Source organism: Eupeodes corollae, chromosome X, assembly GCF_945859685.1.
Source record: "Eupeodes corollae chromosome X, idEupCoro1.1, whole genome shotgun sequence".
Classification (NCBI taxonomy): domain Eukaryota; kingdom Metazoa; phylum Arthropoda; class Insecta; order Diptera; family Syrphidae; genus Eupeodes; species Eupeodes corollae.
Window position 1 is genome coordinate 4,853,217 of NC_079150.1, and position 19,296 is coordinate 4,872,512.

Below are 19,296 nucleotides of genomic sequence, written 5' to 3' on the forward strand. Positions count from 1 at the left end.
TTTATAGTTAACTCTCCTTGGCATTAGACTATTTTATCAATTTGTCCTGCTCTGACACCAATATTTTACTTTTCTGTAATTTTAATTTACCACACATTGACTGGATTCCATCCTGCCTTGAACCCATTATTTCTTCTTTACAGCTGTATTAAAATAAAAAAAATTAAATTCTTGATTTAGTATTTTCTTCTATCTAGATCAGGAACTACTAATATTGATAAATATAACCCCCATTGGACATTTTTCTTGACTTAAGTAACCACCTTACTAAAGACAGTAATTCCTTTGATTGCTTATATAATTTCGATTTCAGAAGAGCTAATTTCCAGTTGTTGTCTGAAGATTTAACCATTTCAGCAATTGCTAATACACTAGCCTTTTCTAATATTGACAAAGCAGTTTAAAATTTGTATAAGATTCTTAATTATTGTTTGAAAAACAATACTCGTTCCTTTATAGAAATCAAGAAATACTAACTTTAAACACCCTTGGTACACAAAAGAATTGCGTTTACTGTGTAACAAAAGAAGATTCCTAAAAAAAATTGTAAACTTGTAAACTCAAAGAAAAAATCACATGGCTTTCCAGTTAACTTCACTTACAAAAAAAAATTCGTTAGTGATTCTTTAATAGGCAAAGGAGTTTAATGATCCCTATATTACTATTTCTTGCACTTACCATGTTCGTCCTCATCTTGAATATGCTTCGCAGGTATGGACTCCCTATTACGAAATTTATAGAAAATGTATTGAATCAACTCAACATAATTTCATTCGCTTTGCCCTAAAGGGTCTTCCTTTGAATGATCCTTATGATCTGCCTATGAACATCGAATTCTGCTTCCTTAAACGCAATCTCTCTATCAAAGGAGTGTTAAAAATGACTTAATATTTCTTCATCAACTCATTAATGGTGAAATTGATTTGCATTTCAACTACCGAGGCGGAACTCATCACCTGCGTACATTTGATCTTATACGTATTGACTTCCATAGAACTAATTATGGAAAGAATGAAGCTTTAAGTCGAATGAGCATTTTATGTAACTTAAGAACCAGTGATCCACTATCGTAAACGGTAATCGTCTTTATTTAATTTTTTGTTCCGTAATATTTCTTGTTAAATGTTCATTATGTTTTGGTGTTTGTGCGTGTGTTAGGCTAAAATTGTAATTTTTTCTTACTATCAACTAACACATGAACTTATGATAAGCCTCTGATCGTAGTGTGACGCTTACTATAAGCTAATATTTCTAAAAATTCTGAACTGTAAAAAATAAAATACGATAAATTTAACTTCTAAACGATATAAATGATTTGCGTTAATAGAACCTAAATTCATATAGTTAAAAACGTGCAAAATTAAAATGCTTGCTCTTAAGTGAACCGACTACCATACAATTTTTTACTTGCGACATATAGGAACTATATGGCAAGTTTTGCATTCTTAACTCGAGATTTTAATCGAAAATTACATTACGGTGGTAGAGAAGTCGGAAAAAATTGGCCTGATTCAGCCCATCTGTCTGTCTGTCTGCCTTCGCCCCTACATTCCAAACTATTGGGTTCATTAAAGTCAAACTAGGAACTTAAGGTTAAAACTGAAAAATTGTTTGCTCTAAAATTTGGCTTATTTTAATAAAAATAAGTATTTTGTTTTGCTGAAGAAGGGTACCCCAAATTGAAGCTATATTTTGTTTTTAAGTTTTCTCAAGAACCATTGTTTTTATTTTGGATTTTTTTTTGCAAATATTAAACATTTTTTCACAATTCGGCATCTCGAAAACGGTTCATAATTTGCTTACGAAATTTAAGTGCAAAACATATTTTAATGAGCTCTTAATAACTGTATATTTTTTAAACTCAAACTAAAAAATGAATTACTATTACTGTATTACTAGCTGACCCGGTGAACTCTTTTTCGTCTTAAAGGCAATAAATTAGCAAATATTTGAATTTTATATTTTTTTTTATTACAAAAAAATCAAGTACCTGCATTAATCATTCATTATCTTATCTGTATTTTAGAATATAGGTTGCTCTTTAATTAAGTATCTTATGATACACGACATTTTTTGTTTTATTATCAGGCGCGAAAATAAACAACGCAGATCGTCTTCCAAGCCGTGAACATGGCACATATAATTGACCATGGGAAAAACATTGATGTTTTAGATTCAAACCACAAACTTGTGCTTAGTTGATGTTCATGAGAAATGAAAGATGGATCGGAAATTGAAATCTTTTAAATTCAAAGGACAGTCGGTTGGGATCATCGGGATCGTCGAAATAAGAACTTCCTCACATTTGATTTTTTCACCAACAAGTACCGCCGCACAGTTTTGGTTGGTTTTTGTTTCGAAGCATGATATGATTACTACGGAGCCAACCTTTAGGCGTAAATTGTGCAGCGATAAGCCATACACATCTAGGGAGTTTACAAATTCAATTGGATAGTTGAATAGATTTAAATAAATGCATTGTTCCAATAATCTTATTTTAAATTATGTAGTTCAGGTCATCTACATCTACAACAATTCATTATTTTTGTAGATAGAAATAATGTTTGGAAATACATTTTCATCTTTTCATGACACAAAATTACAGAAATTGTTTAAAATTGATATCAATCCGCTCGAGTCATCGAAAGGTACTTGAGCATTACCGATTGTGAGCAATTGCTCAGAGAAATCTTCAGCAGATATATCATTAAGTAATGCAACTCTCAAGTTTGTTGTCATCTGCAGTTTCTTCACATAGCGCCATAGATTAGACGATTTGAGGCAAGTGTTTATTTCGTCGGCAACCGTGCCGTAGATCTTGGAATTAAACACAGTGTTTGGCAGAAATCGCTAGTCAGTAAAAACATTGCTCCTCCAAAACATCTCGAGTCATTGCGTTCGGTTAAGTGCTTCTAATACACGTTTATGTGCCATTGTGAATTCGTCCCAGACGATGAATTTAGATACCGATAAAACTTTGGCCATTGCTGGGTGCTTTGTAGTACTACACGTATGCTTAATGAGCCGTACGGCATCCTTCTTACAATGTGCCTGCTATTCCCGAAGAATCAACTGCAACCGCTATGTTGGATCTCGCACGAACAGTGGTTTATACTACTGACATGAGAAATGTCTTACCAGTTCCACCAGGGGCATGTAGAAAATATAAACCACCATTTTCACCATCGATTGCCTTCATTAAATTATCATAAACTTCCTTTTCGTTTCAACTACTAAATCTAATTCCTGATGATCATATTCACGTTCCCGTTCCAATTCTTTATTAAATGCGTCTTTCATTTAACGATTTGGCACTGGCATTCCTAACTTTATCTTGTGATTGAGAAGCAAGAAGTCGATTTACCTAAAAATGTAATTCACAACTCTAAAATCCAACCATTCATTAATACACAAAATTACTTAGCTGTTAAAGATACACGTTTTGTTCCAAGTATGATTCTTTTTTGTTTTACCACGTTTTATAGTGACTGTCGTTTTACGTCAAGTCAAATAGGAACGCTGTCGAACGGAATAAAAAGCGCTAAGCTACCAACCCACCAATTTTCAGCCATATCGGTGCAGCCGTTCTTGAGTTATAAATAGTTATATGATTTTTTTGAGAAATAAAAAAGCATTTAAATTTATGAAAACAAAATTTTTTGGAAGTTCATTTGACTCAGTCGTGCATTTTATTTATTATATCATTTTTATCAATACCCTTATTGAAGTACTTATATATATAACTTGTAAATGCGATGTGAATGAAAATGAAATAAAAATAGGTGAAATCCTAACAAGCACCCAATTGCTTGGTGCTGTAGTTTCTTACTCACCTAGAAATCAAAAATACTTTAGTATTGTGCAAAATGCACTTATTGTAGTGTTTTATAAGGAAGATACAGGGTTATCCAAACGGGTTCAAAAGTAAACGTAAATAAAGAATATAAAAAACGGTTTTGTTCATTATACTTTCGCTATAGTTTTAGTTGTACGAGCGGAACGAGGATGTCCATTGTCCAGGGCTTAAAATATCTGAAAGCAATCTAGTCTCTTCAAATTTGTTCATAATTTTGCCAACTGCTTGCGTAGTTGGACGATCATGTAAACCATAATCTCCTCCGCACGATATCTGACTGTGGCAGAATCGCCATTTTTGTAGTAGGTTTTGACAATTTTTATACGTTGCGTGATAGTTATGCGATCCATTTTCGTAAATGTCGGACTTTCAACGGACAAAAAAATTGGTTTAACAACTTAGTTTGACAGATGTCGAATACCAGCCCTATACTTTTGAAATCACTAAATGGATAACCTGTTATGTTTTTCTTGTTGAAAGAAGCCAAGTCAGGAAAAACATTTTAAGAGCTGATAATAACATTTTTAAACCTCAACTTTCAAGTTTGAACTCAATCGACTCAATGCAATGGTTTTGGGCGAAGACAGACAGACAAAAGGACGGAATTGAGGGTCCCACTTTTGTCGACTACCATAATGTTATGTTTGATTAAAATCTCGATTTCGAAATTTTACGAAACTACGATGGTATAGAAGTCGAAAAAGTGAATCTTAATACTGCTACCCCGATTCCATCTCTCTGCCTGGTCCGGACTCCTATGGCCTGAAGCAATGGGTCGATTGACTTCAAATTTGAAAAATAATTTTGCGAACGATTGGTGTTTATTTGTAATTTTTGTTCTCAAAGTTATATGTTTCCACGAAGTTCGGATATAATGTCGTTTTTGACAAAAATGTTTGAAAATTAATGTTTAGTGTTTTTTTTATTATTTTTTTTTTCAAGACTTAAAATAGCATTACATACATACAAGTTTTTGGTTCAAAAATCGAAAATTCGAATTTTCTGAAAAACAAACCATTGGTTTTTTTAATTTTCGCTTACAAAATTTTGTTTTAATTTGCCTTCTTTCAATATAAGAAAAATATTTTTGTATTGCTCCAGAAGGATACCCCCATAGAAACCTTATTTCCTTTTTTTTTCTCAAGAACTAATCAACCCATTTCAATATCTTTATCTGCACAAGCTCTTACATTGTTTCAATAATATTTGATGATCAAATATGTCACTATTTATATTTTAAAAATATTAAGTTTTTTTGGAAACTCAACATCTTGAAAATGGGGCATCACTTTTTTACAAAATTGCAATGTGAAACGTATATTATAAAGCTCTAAATAACTCCATACCAACAAAATATTTTTAAACTGAAATTAAAAAATTTTGTATACCCACAATTAATTTAAGAAAAGAAAACGTTCTTATGATTTTGAAGCACAAATTTTGAAAATTAAGTTTTTTTCGACATATTAAATGACATTTTTAAAGATATATTTTAAAATTTTAAATTCTTTGGATATGTGAGCAAGTTTGTACGACCCAGGTTTTTTAAATTTTCATTTTCACTTTGCAACAAAACTAAATTACACCGAAACATTTTGATTTTAATTTGCTTAGTTAACATTTTGAAATTGATAACAGACGATACCTATTTAGCTTTCGTGCTAACGTTTTAACAAATTGTGTCAGAAGAAAAACGCCAAAAATACCAAAAAAAATCTATATATTACATTTTGTTTTATTTTCCTACTACATCTAAAGTTTCTTTTTCACGGGAAGTGCCCCTTGCGAGGAATTGACAAATTCTCCACGAGTAATTCTTGCCACGAAAAGTGCTTTCTCAAATTAGCCCTTCGGAATCTGCTTAAAACAGTAGGTCCCCTCCATCCCTAACAACAGTATTCGCGGAATAGTTAAGAGTTGTTAGTCACTAGACAGTAGTTCTCAATGGACTGTAGCGCCACCTAATTAATTTTTTTAAATTTAATATAACATAATTTTTAATATTTCTTCATGAAATGCACCCAAAACCACACATAACTATTGTATTTTAGGTCGTATGTATATAGAACACTGGTAGAATCTTGAAATGCTTTCATATGTAGGAAGTCGTCCAAATTAAATAGTTAGACTATACGTTGCTGGAAAACAGTATTCTAAAAAATCTAAGAACTAAAATTGTTAATTAAGCCCTTAAAATATGTAAATGTTAGTTTAAGATACACCTAATATTATTATTTTACCAGCCTCCTTTACAGGACATTTTTAAGTGGTGTCCAAAACCTCGTCTTGAGGATAAAAACATACAAATTTTAAATAATTTTTCGGGTTTCTTCAAATTCAACCATACATGTTTAATCAGTTACAGCTGTTCTGTCAGATACCTAAAAATACCATAAATTCTTGGAAATCAGCTGTTCTTTTACACGTAAAATACTAACAAAAAAGTATTCGGTTAACCTGTCCGAATGAGATTGAATACAGCCTGTTACCCTGTCTGCCTGAGTATGAACGCACCTCTTTGTGTTTTTCCAAAGTTTATAGAGCGGATAAAAACTCAATTTCTGCTTTCCAAAATAATTGAATCTATTTGCTTTATATCAAATGAGAATTATGTATATATAAATATGACATTTTATATGCATAGATGACAGGCAAAACTTTTACTACCGCGAGGGCAGGCATACTTCAATGACTGCGTTCAATCTACAAATATATTTTGTATCGCTCGACGAATCCGTTGAATTGTTAAGATTGTCCATTAAACATTTCATTTTACAATAATTTTGAACTTCGAAATTTTATGAGCAGCTGATGTTCTTAAGCTCGTTTAATATGGTATCTAAAATAAGCACAAATCAATGATAACCTATTGAACGCACCCAATGTTCAGGTACTAAATAAAATATTTCTAACCCTCCTTTTAATTGGTGTCAGATGGGAAAGGTGTTGTTTTTATTGCTTTAAACTAAAATTGTATACATATTCTCTCCATAAGAACCTTCCTTGTAAATTATAGCAAAAAAAGAAAAATCCCCGAATGGGTCGAGTCTTCTCGAATTTTGCGCTTGGCAACACAATTAGTCGACCCAACATTAGGTTGTCGTACAATTCCTTAAAAAAATAAAAATACCTTAAACTGTTTTTAGTTATGTGTATGTCTATTATCTGCACTTTGTTAAGTGGTTTTTTTTACAAGACGTCAAAATACTTTGATACAAAATTATCTAAATTAAAATTACCAACATGATTGACATTTAAGATTGAAAACATCCTCGTAGTTTTAGAATTCTAATCATTAAGATGAATATATTAAGGTTTAGGGAGAAGCTGTAATTGAATAATAAAATATTGGAAAGAAAATAAGTTTGATTTTACAAGAAAAATCAATTTTATTAGGAAATGCGCTTAGATTCCATGATCTCTATTGAGCAAAAGCTTTAAAAAAAACGGGGACCAATCGGTTGACTTCACGTTTTTGGACGACTTGTTTTATAAATTGTTTCCAGACAAATTTTCAGATTTTTAGAAATGTGACAAACCTATGTTCATTTCCTTACTTGCATTTTCGTTTTTGTTTTTGTGTGAGAGTACTAAAAGTTAATTTTAGAATAATTCAGCTTTTTAGGTACTAAAACTATTTTGTGTACTAATAGAGCAGTTACTTCCAAGGAATCATTATATGACGCGGCGGCGCGCACGACAACTCAGCATCAAACCTCTCTTCCCCAATATTCTCACACAGGCATCCATCATAAAAGGAGTATGATGATAAAATTCAGAGCAAAAGGAAACAAGAACATGCGTACTTCAAAAAAGCTCCCTCAAGTTGACGTTATGATGTTGATGATGGGATATGTCAAATAATGGCCTGCCAATCCTTTTCTGTATTATATTGTGTACTACGGTTATTTTATAGTGGTTTTTTTTTGGGAAAGACAGGTGAACTCTAGTTTTCCCCAATATAAGAATACATCAGATACTCTCTGAAGTAAAACTCTATGGGCGCGGGCACGAGTAACATATTTTTTCAATCATATAAAAGAGTTCAAGAATACAGAAGATATAATCATAGTTTTCAATTTGTTTTTATTTTATTTAAATAATTAGTGTTGATGGTGGTGGTCAAGCAGTTTCTTTTTTGTCAATCGATTTATTGTTTAATAAAACAATTTAGTTTTATTTTAGATTCGTCTTTTGGTGTTTATAAAGTTTAGATTTGTAGGTATGTTTAGTTTTTGAATATAGTGCTAAAAAATATCCTGTCTTCGACTCTAGTGATTTAGAGAAAAACAGAAAAAGTTGCCCATGATATGAAAAAATCAATTCAAATATTAAATAAGTCTGAAAAAGTCTTTGAACTTGAATTGAAGACAATTTCTTATATATATAACCATTGCATAAAACTAGGCTTTCCCTGCATTTCTAAACAGAAAACAATACAAAATATATTTAACACAAACAGGATACACAAGATTAATAATTGTACACTGCGGTGCGAAGAACTGTGAAAATAGTTTTAGAAAAGTGGTTGTCAAAATGCCGTCATATATTTTTCATTTGTTAATTCTTTAAAATGACAATACAGTTTTTTGAATGCTCATTCACTTGACTTTTTTGACTTTTGTCTGTTCTATTTTTGACATAAAAGTGACAGTAGAAATAATAAAAACTCAATAGTTTTTTCAGATAAACAGGTCGACTTTATAAACTATTCGGAGATTAGTATTTAAGCAAACAGAAAAAAGATACACGGTTACACTTTCTGTTACATGACAGTCATGCGCATATGAGAATTTGATTTTGTGCAAAGAAAAAGTTCCTAGAATTTTAGCTATAAAGTGAGAAAAAAGAAAATCCAAAGGAATTTGTCTTTTTTGTAAAATCCTTGAAAAAGCAATACTATTTAGTTGTTTGTGATTTGTTGATAACTAACAACGGGAAGCAGGGCACCAAAACACTAACAAACAAATTGGTTTCAAGGTAAGAATAACAAACAGTTTTTATACAATAAATTAGTTATTCCTTCAAAAGAATACCAAACAATAAAATTGCTGACATAATTCAAAAAGAGCGCAAGATGATGAGTAATTTCTGAAGTTCATCCTATCCGTTACGATGATTAATGTTACTATCACCCACACAAAAGTATTGTATTGAAGTAAAAACTATTTTCCTTTTTTCTAAAAATTTTAATAAAAATTATAAAGCAAACATTAAAAATTCTATTTTGTCATCTACCTGTGAGTTATTTTGTAGAAATTAGCTATTTTTTAAGCATTAAAAAGGATAATAAGGAAAATCATGCTCTTATTTCACCTTTGCTTCTGTTGTTCTTTACATTTTTTAAGGTGTGCCTGAAAGGAGCCTAGCCTGTTTTAGATTAAATTTATTAGGATTTTGTAATCGCTTTTTATTTAGCAAGTAGATTACTTTTTTTAATTAGGAAAAGGGATTTGAAGCTTTATTTGTTCAAGTGCGGCAAACCTTTAAATTTTGTTATGAATATATATAGTTATTTTTTGCGTTAGTAATGTGAGTGTTTTATTGTATGTGTTTCTCTGGAGGACGAAAAGTGGGCGACACTTGTGCATCTCATACACTGGCAATCTTAGTTGTCTGTTTTTTAGTAAAAACTTACCCTGGCAGGCATTTCCATTGTTGAAAATGCAATATACAGGTTGACATTATCAAATGTCAGAATAGAAAATGTGTATTGTGTGTTTATTTTTGATTGATTTCTTTTGTTTAAATATTATTAATAGACATTTTATTCAATGTTTCAATTGTCTTTAATATAAAACAATCTGACAAAAAGTGACATCAACGTCGACTTTTACATTGACCTAATTTTCTGCGGATGAATTTTAAATTCAAATATCAAGTTCTGTGAAACAGGTGGGGTGTTCTACAAGATCTCTGATGATTACAACATCATTAAAAAAAAAGCAAATGCTTACATTTAGAATAAACGTTTGTTTTGTAAGCTAGGTATGCAAAATTCAGAGTTTATGAAGACACTCTAAATTTGAATTCCACTCCAACATGAAACATTCAACAATAAAAAATCGCATACATTATTAATTATTCTTTTTTTTAGTTAATTAGCGGCTCTAAATTTCTACTTTCAGCAATCTTAAGGTTGTATTTTGAAAATTGCATTCAGCTGTCATTCGACCTTTTTCAATAACAAGGCATTAAAAGAAGCCAATGATTATTATGATAACATGTTGATAAAACAACTTTTCTGAAGAGTTGATTTGACAGTAAGTCAGGATTAATCTCCCTGTCTATCAAGTAAAGTATTTTTACTACCAGCTGGTCATGTTTTTCATTAAACTAAATGTTGACTGCATTAGGGTCCAGTTATAGCCATCATTAAAATTAATCCAGAAAATTTGTTTGAATTGATATTTGACGGTATTTTCCTTTGGGTCAAAAATCAAATAAAAATTTTTATTATAATTTCATTTTGATGGATTTTAATAAAATGTTGGTATTAATAAAACTTTTTGATTTTAATATTTTGTCAAACTTTGAAATTCTAAAATGCATGTGAAAAAACTATTTAGAGAAGTTATGATAAAATAAGATAAGGAATTGATATTCCAGGAAAATAAGATACAAACAATGTTATTGCTTATAAAAAAAAAAAAAACAATTAAATTAAGGGGTGCAACCGCTCGTAAAGAACGAGGGCCTAGTGACTTACAACTCTTAACCATGAGTGCGGGTAGCGGTTACCACAGACGTCATAAATATACGATTTTTTAGGTAATTTTGTGAAAAAGTTAAATTCTTGGGAGTCATGAAACAATATGCAAAACAAATATTTATTTCAAGATGGAGGTCTTTCACGGAAAAAAACATATAAAAACAGTATAAATGAGACTCTGAACGTTCCATTTTTAGGAGTCATTGACGATAGTAAAACGTAGCTTATATTAATTTAAAAAAAAATAAAAACATAATTATTACACAAACACCCTTTACATACAAATTATCGATTCAAACCACATTTCCTATAAGAAACCTGTATTATCTAAAAACCCCACTGGTACTCCTCTTACCGATCAACATTTAGTAAGCAATTATCTTAATATTTTTAAGTGGCGTACAAAAGCCCCAGATGAATTTTTTTTTTGTTAAAAATGATCTATATGGGCTATCTTTTAACACGTATTACTTCAACAAATTATGGTGATAATTTGTTTGTCTCTTTTCTTTCAACTAAAGCTTACACTACCTTACCATTTGAAACACAAGAAAAAAAGAGATAGCTGTATGAAATTTCCTTGTCTTCGATCTACATCGTTTTATTTTCGCAGGATAACTTATACGGGTTATTGGTGACAGTTGATTGTTGATCATCAAAACAAATGTTTTTGTTTAACAGAAGGTGCTTATCAAATTGATTTCCACTATTTTGTTTTGGTTTATGGGTGACAGCGATTTAGTTGTCACTGTCATATATTTTGTTCAATTTGTTTGACAACGATAGGTTGTGTCAGCTTCTGTTCCACAACAAATAGAAAGATTAGTGAAAACAAATGAAAATGAAAGCAAAAAGAACCCATGACGATATGATTTTTATGCATTCAATTCGAGTGTTCTTTATTGAATAAATAAAAGATAAACCAATTTATCTGAAAATATATTCCCTTTTAAGAAACCCTTAGTAAAATAAAAGCATATAGCTTTCTGCCGTTCGTTGAGTTCCAGTAATGTTAAATAGCTTGTGATATCAGCCACTTCCAACTCCCACTTTTGACATCAAGTCCCTCTTTTTTCACAGAAATTCCTACATTACATCTAAAAAAATAAATTGGGTGGCGCAACAGTCCGTAGTGAACCAGGGCCTAGTGACTTACAACTCTCAACCATTCCTGTGTGCAAGTGATGTTGTCAGGAATGGAGGGGACCTACAGTTTATATGCTCAATCCGAACGGCTAATTTAAGAAAGCACTTTTTCATGACTAGAGTTACTCTTGGAGAATTTATCAATTCGCAAGAGGCAGTAGCCGTGAAAAGGTTTTAGATGGAGTAGGCAGGGATCGAACCCAAGACCTCTGGGGTGACAGTCCAAGACACTAACCATCATGCCACGGGTACCACCCAAATAAAGATAACGAAACGTAAAAAAAAAAAACGTTTTAACATGAGATCATGAGTAAGGTTCGATTTTGAGAATTTTTACAGTTTGTGTAATGCGTAGATAATTCTCTCTGTCCTCTAAGTCCAATTCAGGTCAAGAGTTTATATTTTTAATAAAGTTAAATAAAGTTTTTACACAAAAGGTGCTTAAATGAGTTTAACCATTGTTTCTGTTTAGCCAAGTGAGTTTGTTTAAAGAACATTTTCGTTACTCAAAATGTCGAACATTTTTTTTCGTTTTCGAAGAACATGACCAAATGGAATTAAAAATGACCTTTTGACCAAGGTAAAAATAATGACCAAATTTGGTTGCAAATGAACAATGTGAAAATCGTGTGGGTTGGGTACACCGAGGGAGCAACGAAAATCGAAATAAAAGATATCTGTCAAAATAATGCACGGACTTAAAAATCTTAAAAGTCTTCGTGTAATAACGCGCCCATCGCCGAATGACACTTCAAAACTAAATTGCCGATTAATGAGCATTAAATGCATCCGCTGTGTAATACTTGACTATGTAATGGATTTTATGGAAACTATCCTCCAAGTTCAAAATTGGGGAAAGTTGCCTTACGAGCATCGCCAAATTCGTGTAAAAGCACAAATTTGCTTTCTTTGTTCGTCTTCCGCGATCTCTTTTTTGGCTCCTAAGGAAGCTCTTCAAAAAATTACTCCTCAATATCCATTGGCGACAAATTTTAAACAACCTATTGCAAGGGGTTTAATAATTTACTAGTTAGCAGTTTGCTAAATATTTAGCAATTTACTGTGGGTGTCCAAAATGTTAAACCTTTCTATTCGTTTTGCTAAATAGTAAATTACTAATTGCCCTTTATTAAAATACGACAATCATGTCTAAAATTGACTGTTCGTTAAAATAAACAAATACGCTTAAACGGATCTGTGATCTGTTAATTGAATTTCTTAACTGTTGACTGGACCATTGTATGCACTCCATTTATAAGAATAATTGTTTGTATAAGGATTGTCATATGGATTTAGCAAATTGATAAAAGTTAAAGTAACCATTTCGTATTTCGGTTAAAATTATGGAAATAGTCTTTTAAGCTTAATAAATTGCTAAAAATGACTTTAACATTTTACTTCATCGTTTGGAATTTTGAACACGACACAAAATAAGATTTATTTCATGAAAGAACCGTTTAAGAAAAAAAAATACACTTGTTCTCCAACTCCAACTCCAATTGAATGAATCGAAGAGGAACCCGTTTTAAGACTGTCTATGTAAAAAAAAACTGTTTAAAATATTTTTTTAACTTTATTTACCACATAATTTCTGCACTTTATTTACATATTTTTATTTTCGTATTAGGAACTATATGGTGATGGATAATTCATTATCGCTAAAGACCTGTATGGGTTTTCTGCGAAAATAAAACGATCATAAATCTATCACCTTTCTTTAATTTTTGCCTCCTTTTTTCTTATGTTTGTTTACTTTCCAAACATTTTTTAATGAATTAAATTCACACTACCTAACCATTTAAAACGCAAAGTAGCTATCTACTATTCACAATGAAAACCAATTTTTAGATTTCCAAAACTGACCCAGACAGAAATCAGCATCACACATTTTATTTATTATTACGTGTACAATCATTTTCGACAGCAAAACGCTCCGCTAAATTAACTTCACTCAATAATGTACGAAATTTTAAATAGGCAAGTACACCAACCTGCTTTAATTCTTTGTAAACTTTTAGTTTGACTGAAGTTTGGCGATAATTTTGTTTTGGAGCTAAATTTTAGCTCGAGCTTAAAGGTTAAAACAACAAAATTTTTAGGTTATCTAATGCATATTTCCATAGATAACAATATCTCTTTGGTGGTTAGCTGCAAGGGATTTGTTTTCTTCATTCTCTTGCCTCTAAACAACCATCTTCTTGATAAACATCGGCAGAACTTAAAATTCTCTAAAGTTAAACCTTTATTATGATTAATTGCACTCAATGTAATTAAGTGGGAACTTAAAAATTTTGTTCACCTAAGTATTATGGCTGAATCACAAACACGCTTCAGCTTTGGCTTCATCTGCGTTACGGTAGGCCTGCTTTGAGGTTGCTTTGAATGACATTTCTATTATTTCATCCCTCCAAAGAGCAAATATTTTGTTTGTTGACATTTTTTTTACAGCTGTTGAGCTGTCAGACAAAGCAAATGTTCAGATAATTGAACTAGAGCTTCCGTTTGGAGTCACATTACGTTCTTTTCCTTACGATTGTCAAACGAAACGTGAGGTCGAAGCTCCATTGCGATAGCATGCATTGAATTCCTATGGTTGAATTCGTAAACGTCAGGCGAAGCCGAAGCTGAAGCGTGTATGTATTTCAGCCGTTAGGCTTAAAGTTTTATCACAGCGGGAACCCTTTAAATTGAAATTTTAAATGTCACTATGACACTGGCGATTGAAATTGACAACAATTGTCAACTTAATTTGGAGTAGCGGAGCTGGGCAGTAGTGTAGTCAAAAATACTCCATTTACCAAGATCGGAATCTTTCGTACGTTTCACTCTCTAAAACCCGTTTGTTTACATTGTTGTATTTGTAATTTTGACAATTAGTCCATGAATAGATGTGAAAACAACCAACAAAAAAACGATGCCGTGGGCTAGCGTTTTAATAAGTTTTTTTTCAGATTTTTCTTTTTACTTTTTTCGATGAAAAAGTCAGTTTTAAGCTTTAGCTTTGCAGTCATTTTATTGATAGCGAACCAATGTACATTTTTGTCTTGAAATTCTCTAAATTTCATAATTAACCTCGGATTAAGCAGCATTCACATGAGCGCAACCGAATGACTTACAAAATGTGAGCTTATATACGTTTGAAGACATAATTTCCACACAAATTCTTAACAAAACGATAGCAATATAGTTTCTATTTGATTTATGATGCATACTTTTACTTTTCAATATCAAATATTAATAAATTTAAGAAAACAAATTTATTCGTTGCGAAAAAAATTGAAGTTGATACGAACTGTCAAACTTTATTCGCGTTCCACATTATCCTCACTCCCAACGAATAAAATAATCGCACGTACTTAACCTAAAAAAATCATTCTTGTTTTGGTTTCGGTGGTCAAAGTCAAGCTTTATTCGCGACGAATTAAAAACTCTCATGTGAAAGAAATGTCAAAATCGACGAATATTCGTTCATTCGTTGGTCGTTGGTCGTGCTCATGTGAATAATGCTTTATTGTCTCAAAAATGCGTTCGAAGAACCATCAAGTTAAGGGTGCTAGTGCAATTTATTAAACTCTAATAAATTTTCGTTGCCAAATTTTTTTTTGCAAGTAATTTAAATCTGTATCAATTTAATTAATCTAAGTATTTTATAGCTTGTTTTTAATGATTTAAACTTGACACTATTTTTCAATTCCATTTTTATTAATAAATATTAAATTTAAAAAAAAAGAGTTATAATCGAAAAATACCTTATCCATAATATTCTTTATTGATGGAAGCATACATGTATTTCCTATAAAAACAAACTCTGCATCAAACGAACGCCAATGTTTAAAAAAAATACTCAGAACGATTATAGCTAACCTGTTAAATAAATGCAGAGCAAATAAAATGCAAATTTTGACGTTTATCACAAAATGAAAACGTCAAAAAATCGTTCTGAATTCATGCACAACTCATTCAATAGATAATGTACTTGATATGAATGTTTATTGATGACGTACAGAAGTTTTTTAGTGAATTCCTACAGTTTAACGCAAAGTATAATTTTCATTAATTCCTTAAAAATGGTTAGTTACCAAAGTTCAAGTTTACTCGTCATTGTTTGAAGTGTATGTTTAGTAAAAATGCTGCAAATAATGAAAACAAATTAATGAGTTTTACGAATCTATTTTTTTTTTCTTAGTATAATAAATACTACCGTAGATTACTTTTTATAAATGCAGAACATAGGAGAAAATATACATACACAATAGTTTTCAGATATAAAGCAGAGGTTAGTTTAGAAAACTATTTTTAAGAAAGCCAAAAATATTTAATGCGTGTTCATTAAAGAAATTTCCGCTTCGGCAAACCTTCATCAACTTTTTAGAAAACAATTTAACATTAATCGCAGCCATTGGGTGTTCGGCTTCCTCATATTAGAATAAAAAAAGTTGCTTAAATCTATTTATTGCACTCATTTAGTTGGTATTGTTCGTAACCATATTGCCTATTTCTATTCCTTAAAGATGCTTTACATAAAACAACTTATTTTTAAAACATGGTTCCCTCAAATTTTTATTCCAAAATCTAACTACAAACAAAATTCTTACTCTTACATAGTCCCTCAAAAAGAAATTTTCAGGAATATTTGTGGAACAAGCAAAACTAAAATTTTGTCTTGCAATTACCGAACTGCTTAAACGATGAAAATACTAATCTAGTTGAGGAATCTGAACTAGCTTAAGTTGGTAATGAAACTTCACAAGTATGCTTCTCGTAGCATTGTCTGTACAAACAAATACGAAGGCACCCGCCTATTATTTCCACCTGAACTGCTACCTTTGCCAAAAAAAAATGCTATAAGCTGCCCTAAGCAATCTACAGCTGACAAAAATGTTCTGTTTTGTTGTTAAACAAAGTATTGAGTTACACTTTTGTCCATTTCCAATTATACTTAACCAGTTGCACCTCATATTGCATTCGCAAATAATTTAAATAAACAAAAAACACCACTATTTGGTTTAGTTAAGTTTACAAATATTCCAATTTAAGACCATGTCAGCACTTAAGATTCTGTTGGTTTGGATTGTTTCGTTTTTGAACGAAGGTGAAAATGAAGCATTTAGATGTGCCTGAGGACTAAAATGAAGCATTTTGATGGACCGGAACACTTAATGTTAGAATGTGTTTGGTTTTTGCATCATTTCACGCACACTTTCTCACATTTAGTGTGCAGTTAGCTTGTAGGCAAACCGAAATGTCAGTCTGAGATTCCGATCTTGGCAATGGAGTATTTTTGGTTGTAGTGTAGTTGCAATTACAATGCAACATGCGAGTGCAATTTATTTAATTTATCTCAGTTCTGTGATCTGTATTATTAATTTTTGTTTTTAGTTTTATATATTACATACAAATATCTTCTTTATTAAAAATATACCTACTCTATGAAATGCGATGCCAAGCACACTCCAGGAAAATCATATCCATGTAAATAAAATGTTCTACTTTTTCCTTAACTAAAATTAATACTAAATGCAGACAAAAATCTAGATCTAAAACGTGTCCGAAAGTGCCTGTGATTTTTGTTTATTGTTTAATAATGAAATTTAACCACTGTTATACAGTATTGTCAATAGATTTGGTTCCAATATTTATCGAAATAGTTCCTCTGATCAAGCAGCGCGAAGAGGATAAATAAGAGATCACCAACAGTTTTGAAAACAATCAATTTTATAAAAATAAGAAATCAATGTAAAAAGAAGTGTTTGCTTTCTACCCATCCACGACAGTCGACAACTGCTTACTTATTGTAAGCCACTAAAATAAATCTATACAAAATTAGACTTTGGGATACACTTTGCTTAAATTTGTCAATTACAATTAGGTCAAAATGCCTTCCTAGATATTTTTTAGTGAAACTATGTACTAAAAAAGTTAATTACATATTTCGTTTTATTTTAATTTATTCTCAAGAACATAAAGCCTCCTTAGTACTTTTTTCATTATTGATCTATTTTATGCCTGCCTCTCTTGTATTGGTTGGGTGTGCCTTGTGTCCTAATTGTCAGTTCAATTTGTAACTAATTAAAACAAAAACAAAAAATTTGCATGTTGGATGATTCGTCTATCCTAATGTGTTTTTTGTTATTGTTTTTAATTAAGACCAATTAGTTAGTGGATATGTCAAAAATTTTAAACTAGATCCAATACAAATTAAATTAGTATTTAAATGGAAACCAAGGAATTAAATCAACGTTAAGATCGATACTCATGCTTTGGAAAACATTTGTCTTTGTAAAACGTAAAGCTTACAACTCAGACTTTTGAGCAGTTGCATTTCTCTATTGACATTGAGACATTGAGTAGTCCTTAATTATTTGAATTTATAAGCTGAAGATGCTCCTTTCAAGTGGCTTTATCAATATTTTCTCATAGCAATGAAAGCTTCTCGTTTTCGACTTTTTCAAGTATTTTAATAGAAGATATTTCTACAAATTCTTTAAGAATATTTTGTTTTGGAATCTACACTTATTATCTTATATTGAAGAAACACTCTTACAAAATTATTATGAATTTGCAAACCTTAAAGCTGTAGTCATTAAAGGATCACAAATGTCTTATCCCTTCCTACGTTTCCTTAAAATGTATCAACAATACTGTGCGCAAATAGTTTTTGATACTGATACTTCATTATCGTGATCGTCTCTCGATATTTCTGAAAGTCTTACAAAATATTATTAACATTTTGTAAAAGATACAAAAAGTTTGAAATCAATATTTTTTTTCGCTCTGAAAATACTTGAGTCGAAAGTAATTTTGTATCAGTTAAAATAATTTTGAAGTCAATACCATATTTATTCTCGAGATATTCGAGTGGGAAACCAGTTTGTTAGGCTTGATAAAAAAAATTATCACTTCCGTAATTCCAAACATTTTACCAGATGTCAAAAACGCTATTCCTTGATGCATTTAATTATTTAGGAGGTAATATTATTTGTTTGTACGTAAAATATTCGAGGTGACACTTAATTTTTCTTTTAAAACAGAAAGTAGCTTTTAATCTTATTATCTTTAAAGCAAAATTTATTTGAAGTCCATATATCTGGTTCTTGTGACATGCCCGGTAAAAAGGCATTCCGAATGTGCAGGCGTATGTACGTTCACGTGCAACCACTGACATCTCTACAAAAATCTTTCATTTAGATGATTTAAATAAATGTGTTTCAGATCGTCATTATAAGCGTCATGTTTTCACTTCCTTAACTGACTCATAAAGGACGAAAAAGGGAAGGGAAATTGTATATATTTGTTTCAAGGAATGAAAAAGTAAATACATACAACATTTTGGATTCCATGAAGAATCTATGGTCTAAAGCACTTATCAAAGAAAAGTCACTTGGTTTCATCTCACTTATCCCTCTTTATCGAAATGCACTTCCCTAATCGTAATAGACTATCCTAACTACTACTAGCTCGTGAAATTTTAATATTTTATGAAGATTTATAATTACTATCTATTTTCATATCTTGATACATTTCCTGTTTTTATAAATATAAATCTGCTTTAAAATTGAACGTGAAATTTATTATATAATTG

The 19,296-nt window shown here is 31.0% G+C and overlaps 1 protein-coding gene across 3 annotated transcripts in view; it reads left to right on the forward strand.

Moving 5' to 3' along the window:
* The window catches only part of LOC129953390 (tau-tubulin kinase homolog Asator), a 36,162-nt gene that overhangs the window by 2,400 nt on the left and 14,466 nt on the right, over positions 1-19,296 (forward strand). The window contains exon 1 of one of the 3 annotated variants that reach the window (XM_056066552.1): positions 8,705-8,836. The exons of 1 other annotated variant lie outside the window; for it this stretch is intronic. Coding sequence is in view for 1 of the 2 variants with exons in the window: in XM_056066547.1 (XP_055922522.1) it covers positions 17,149-17,186 (38 nt within the window). In the remaining variant the exon portion in view is untranslated. Of the gene's footprint in view, positions 1-8,704; positions 8,837-16,998; positions 17,187-19,296 lie in introns of those variants that run through there. One more of the 3 variants, XM_056066547.1, reaches the window with a different exon arrangement.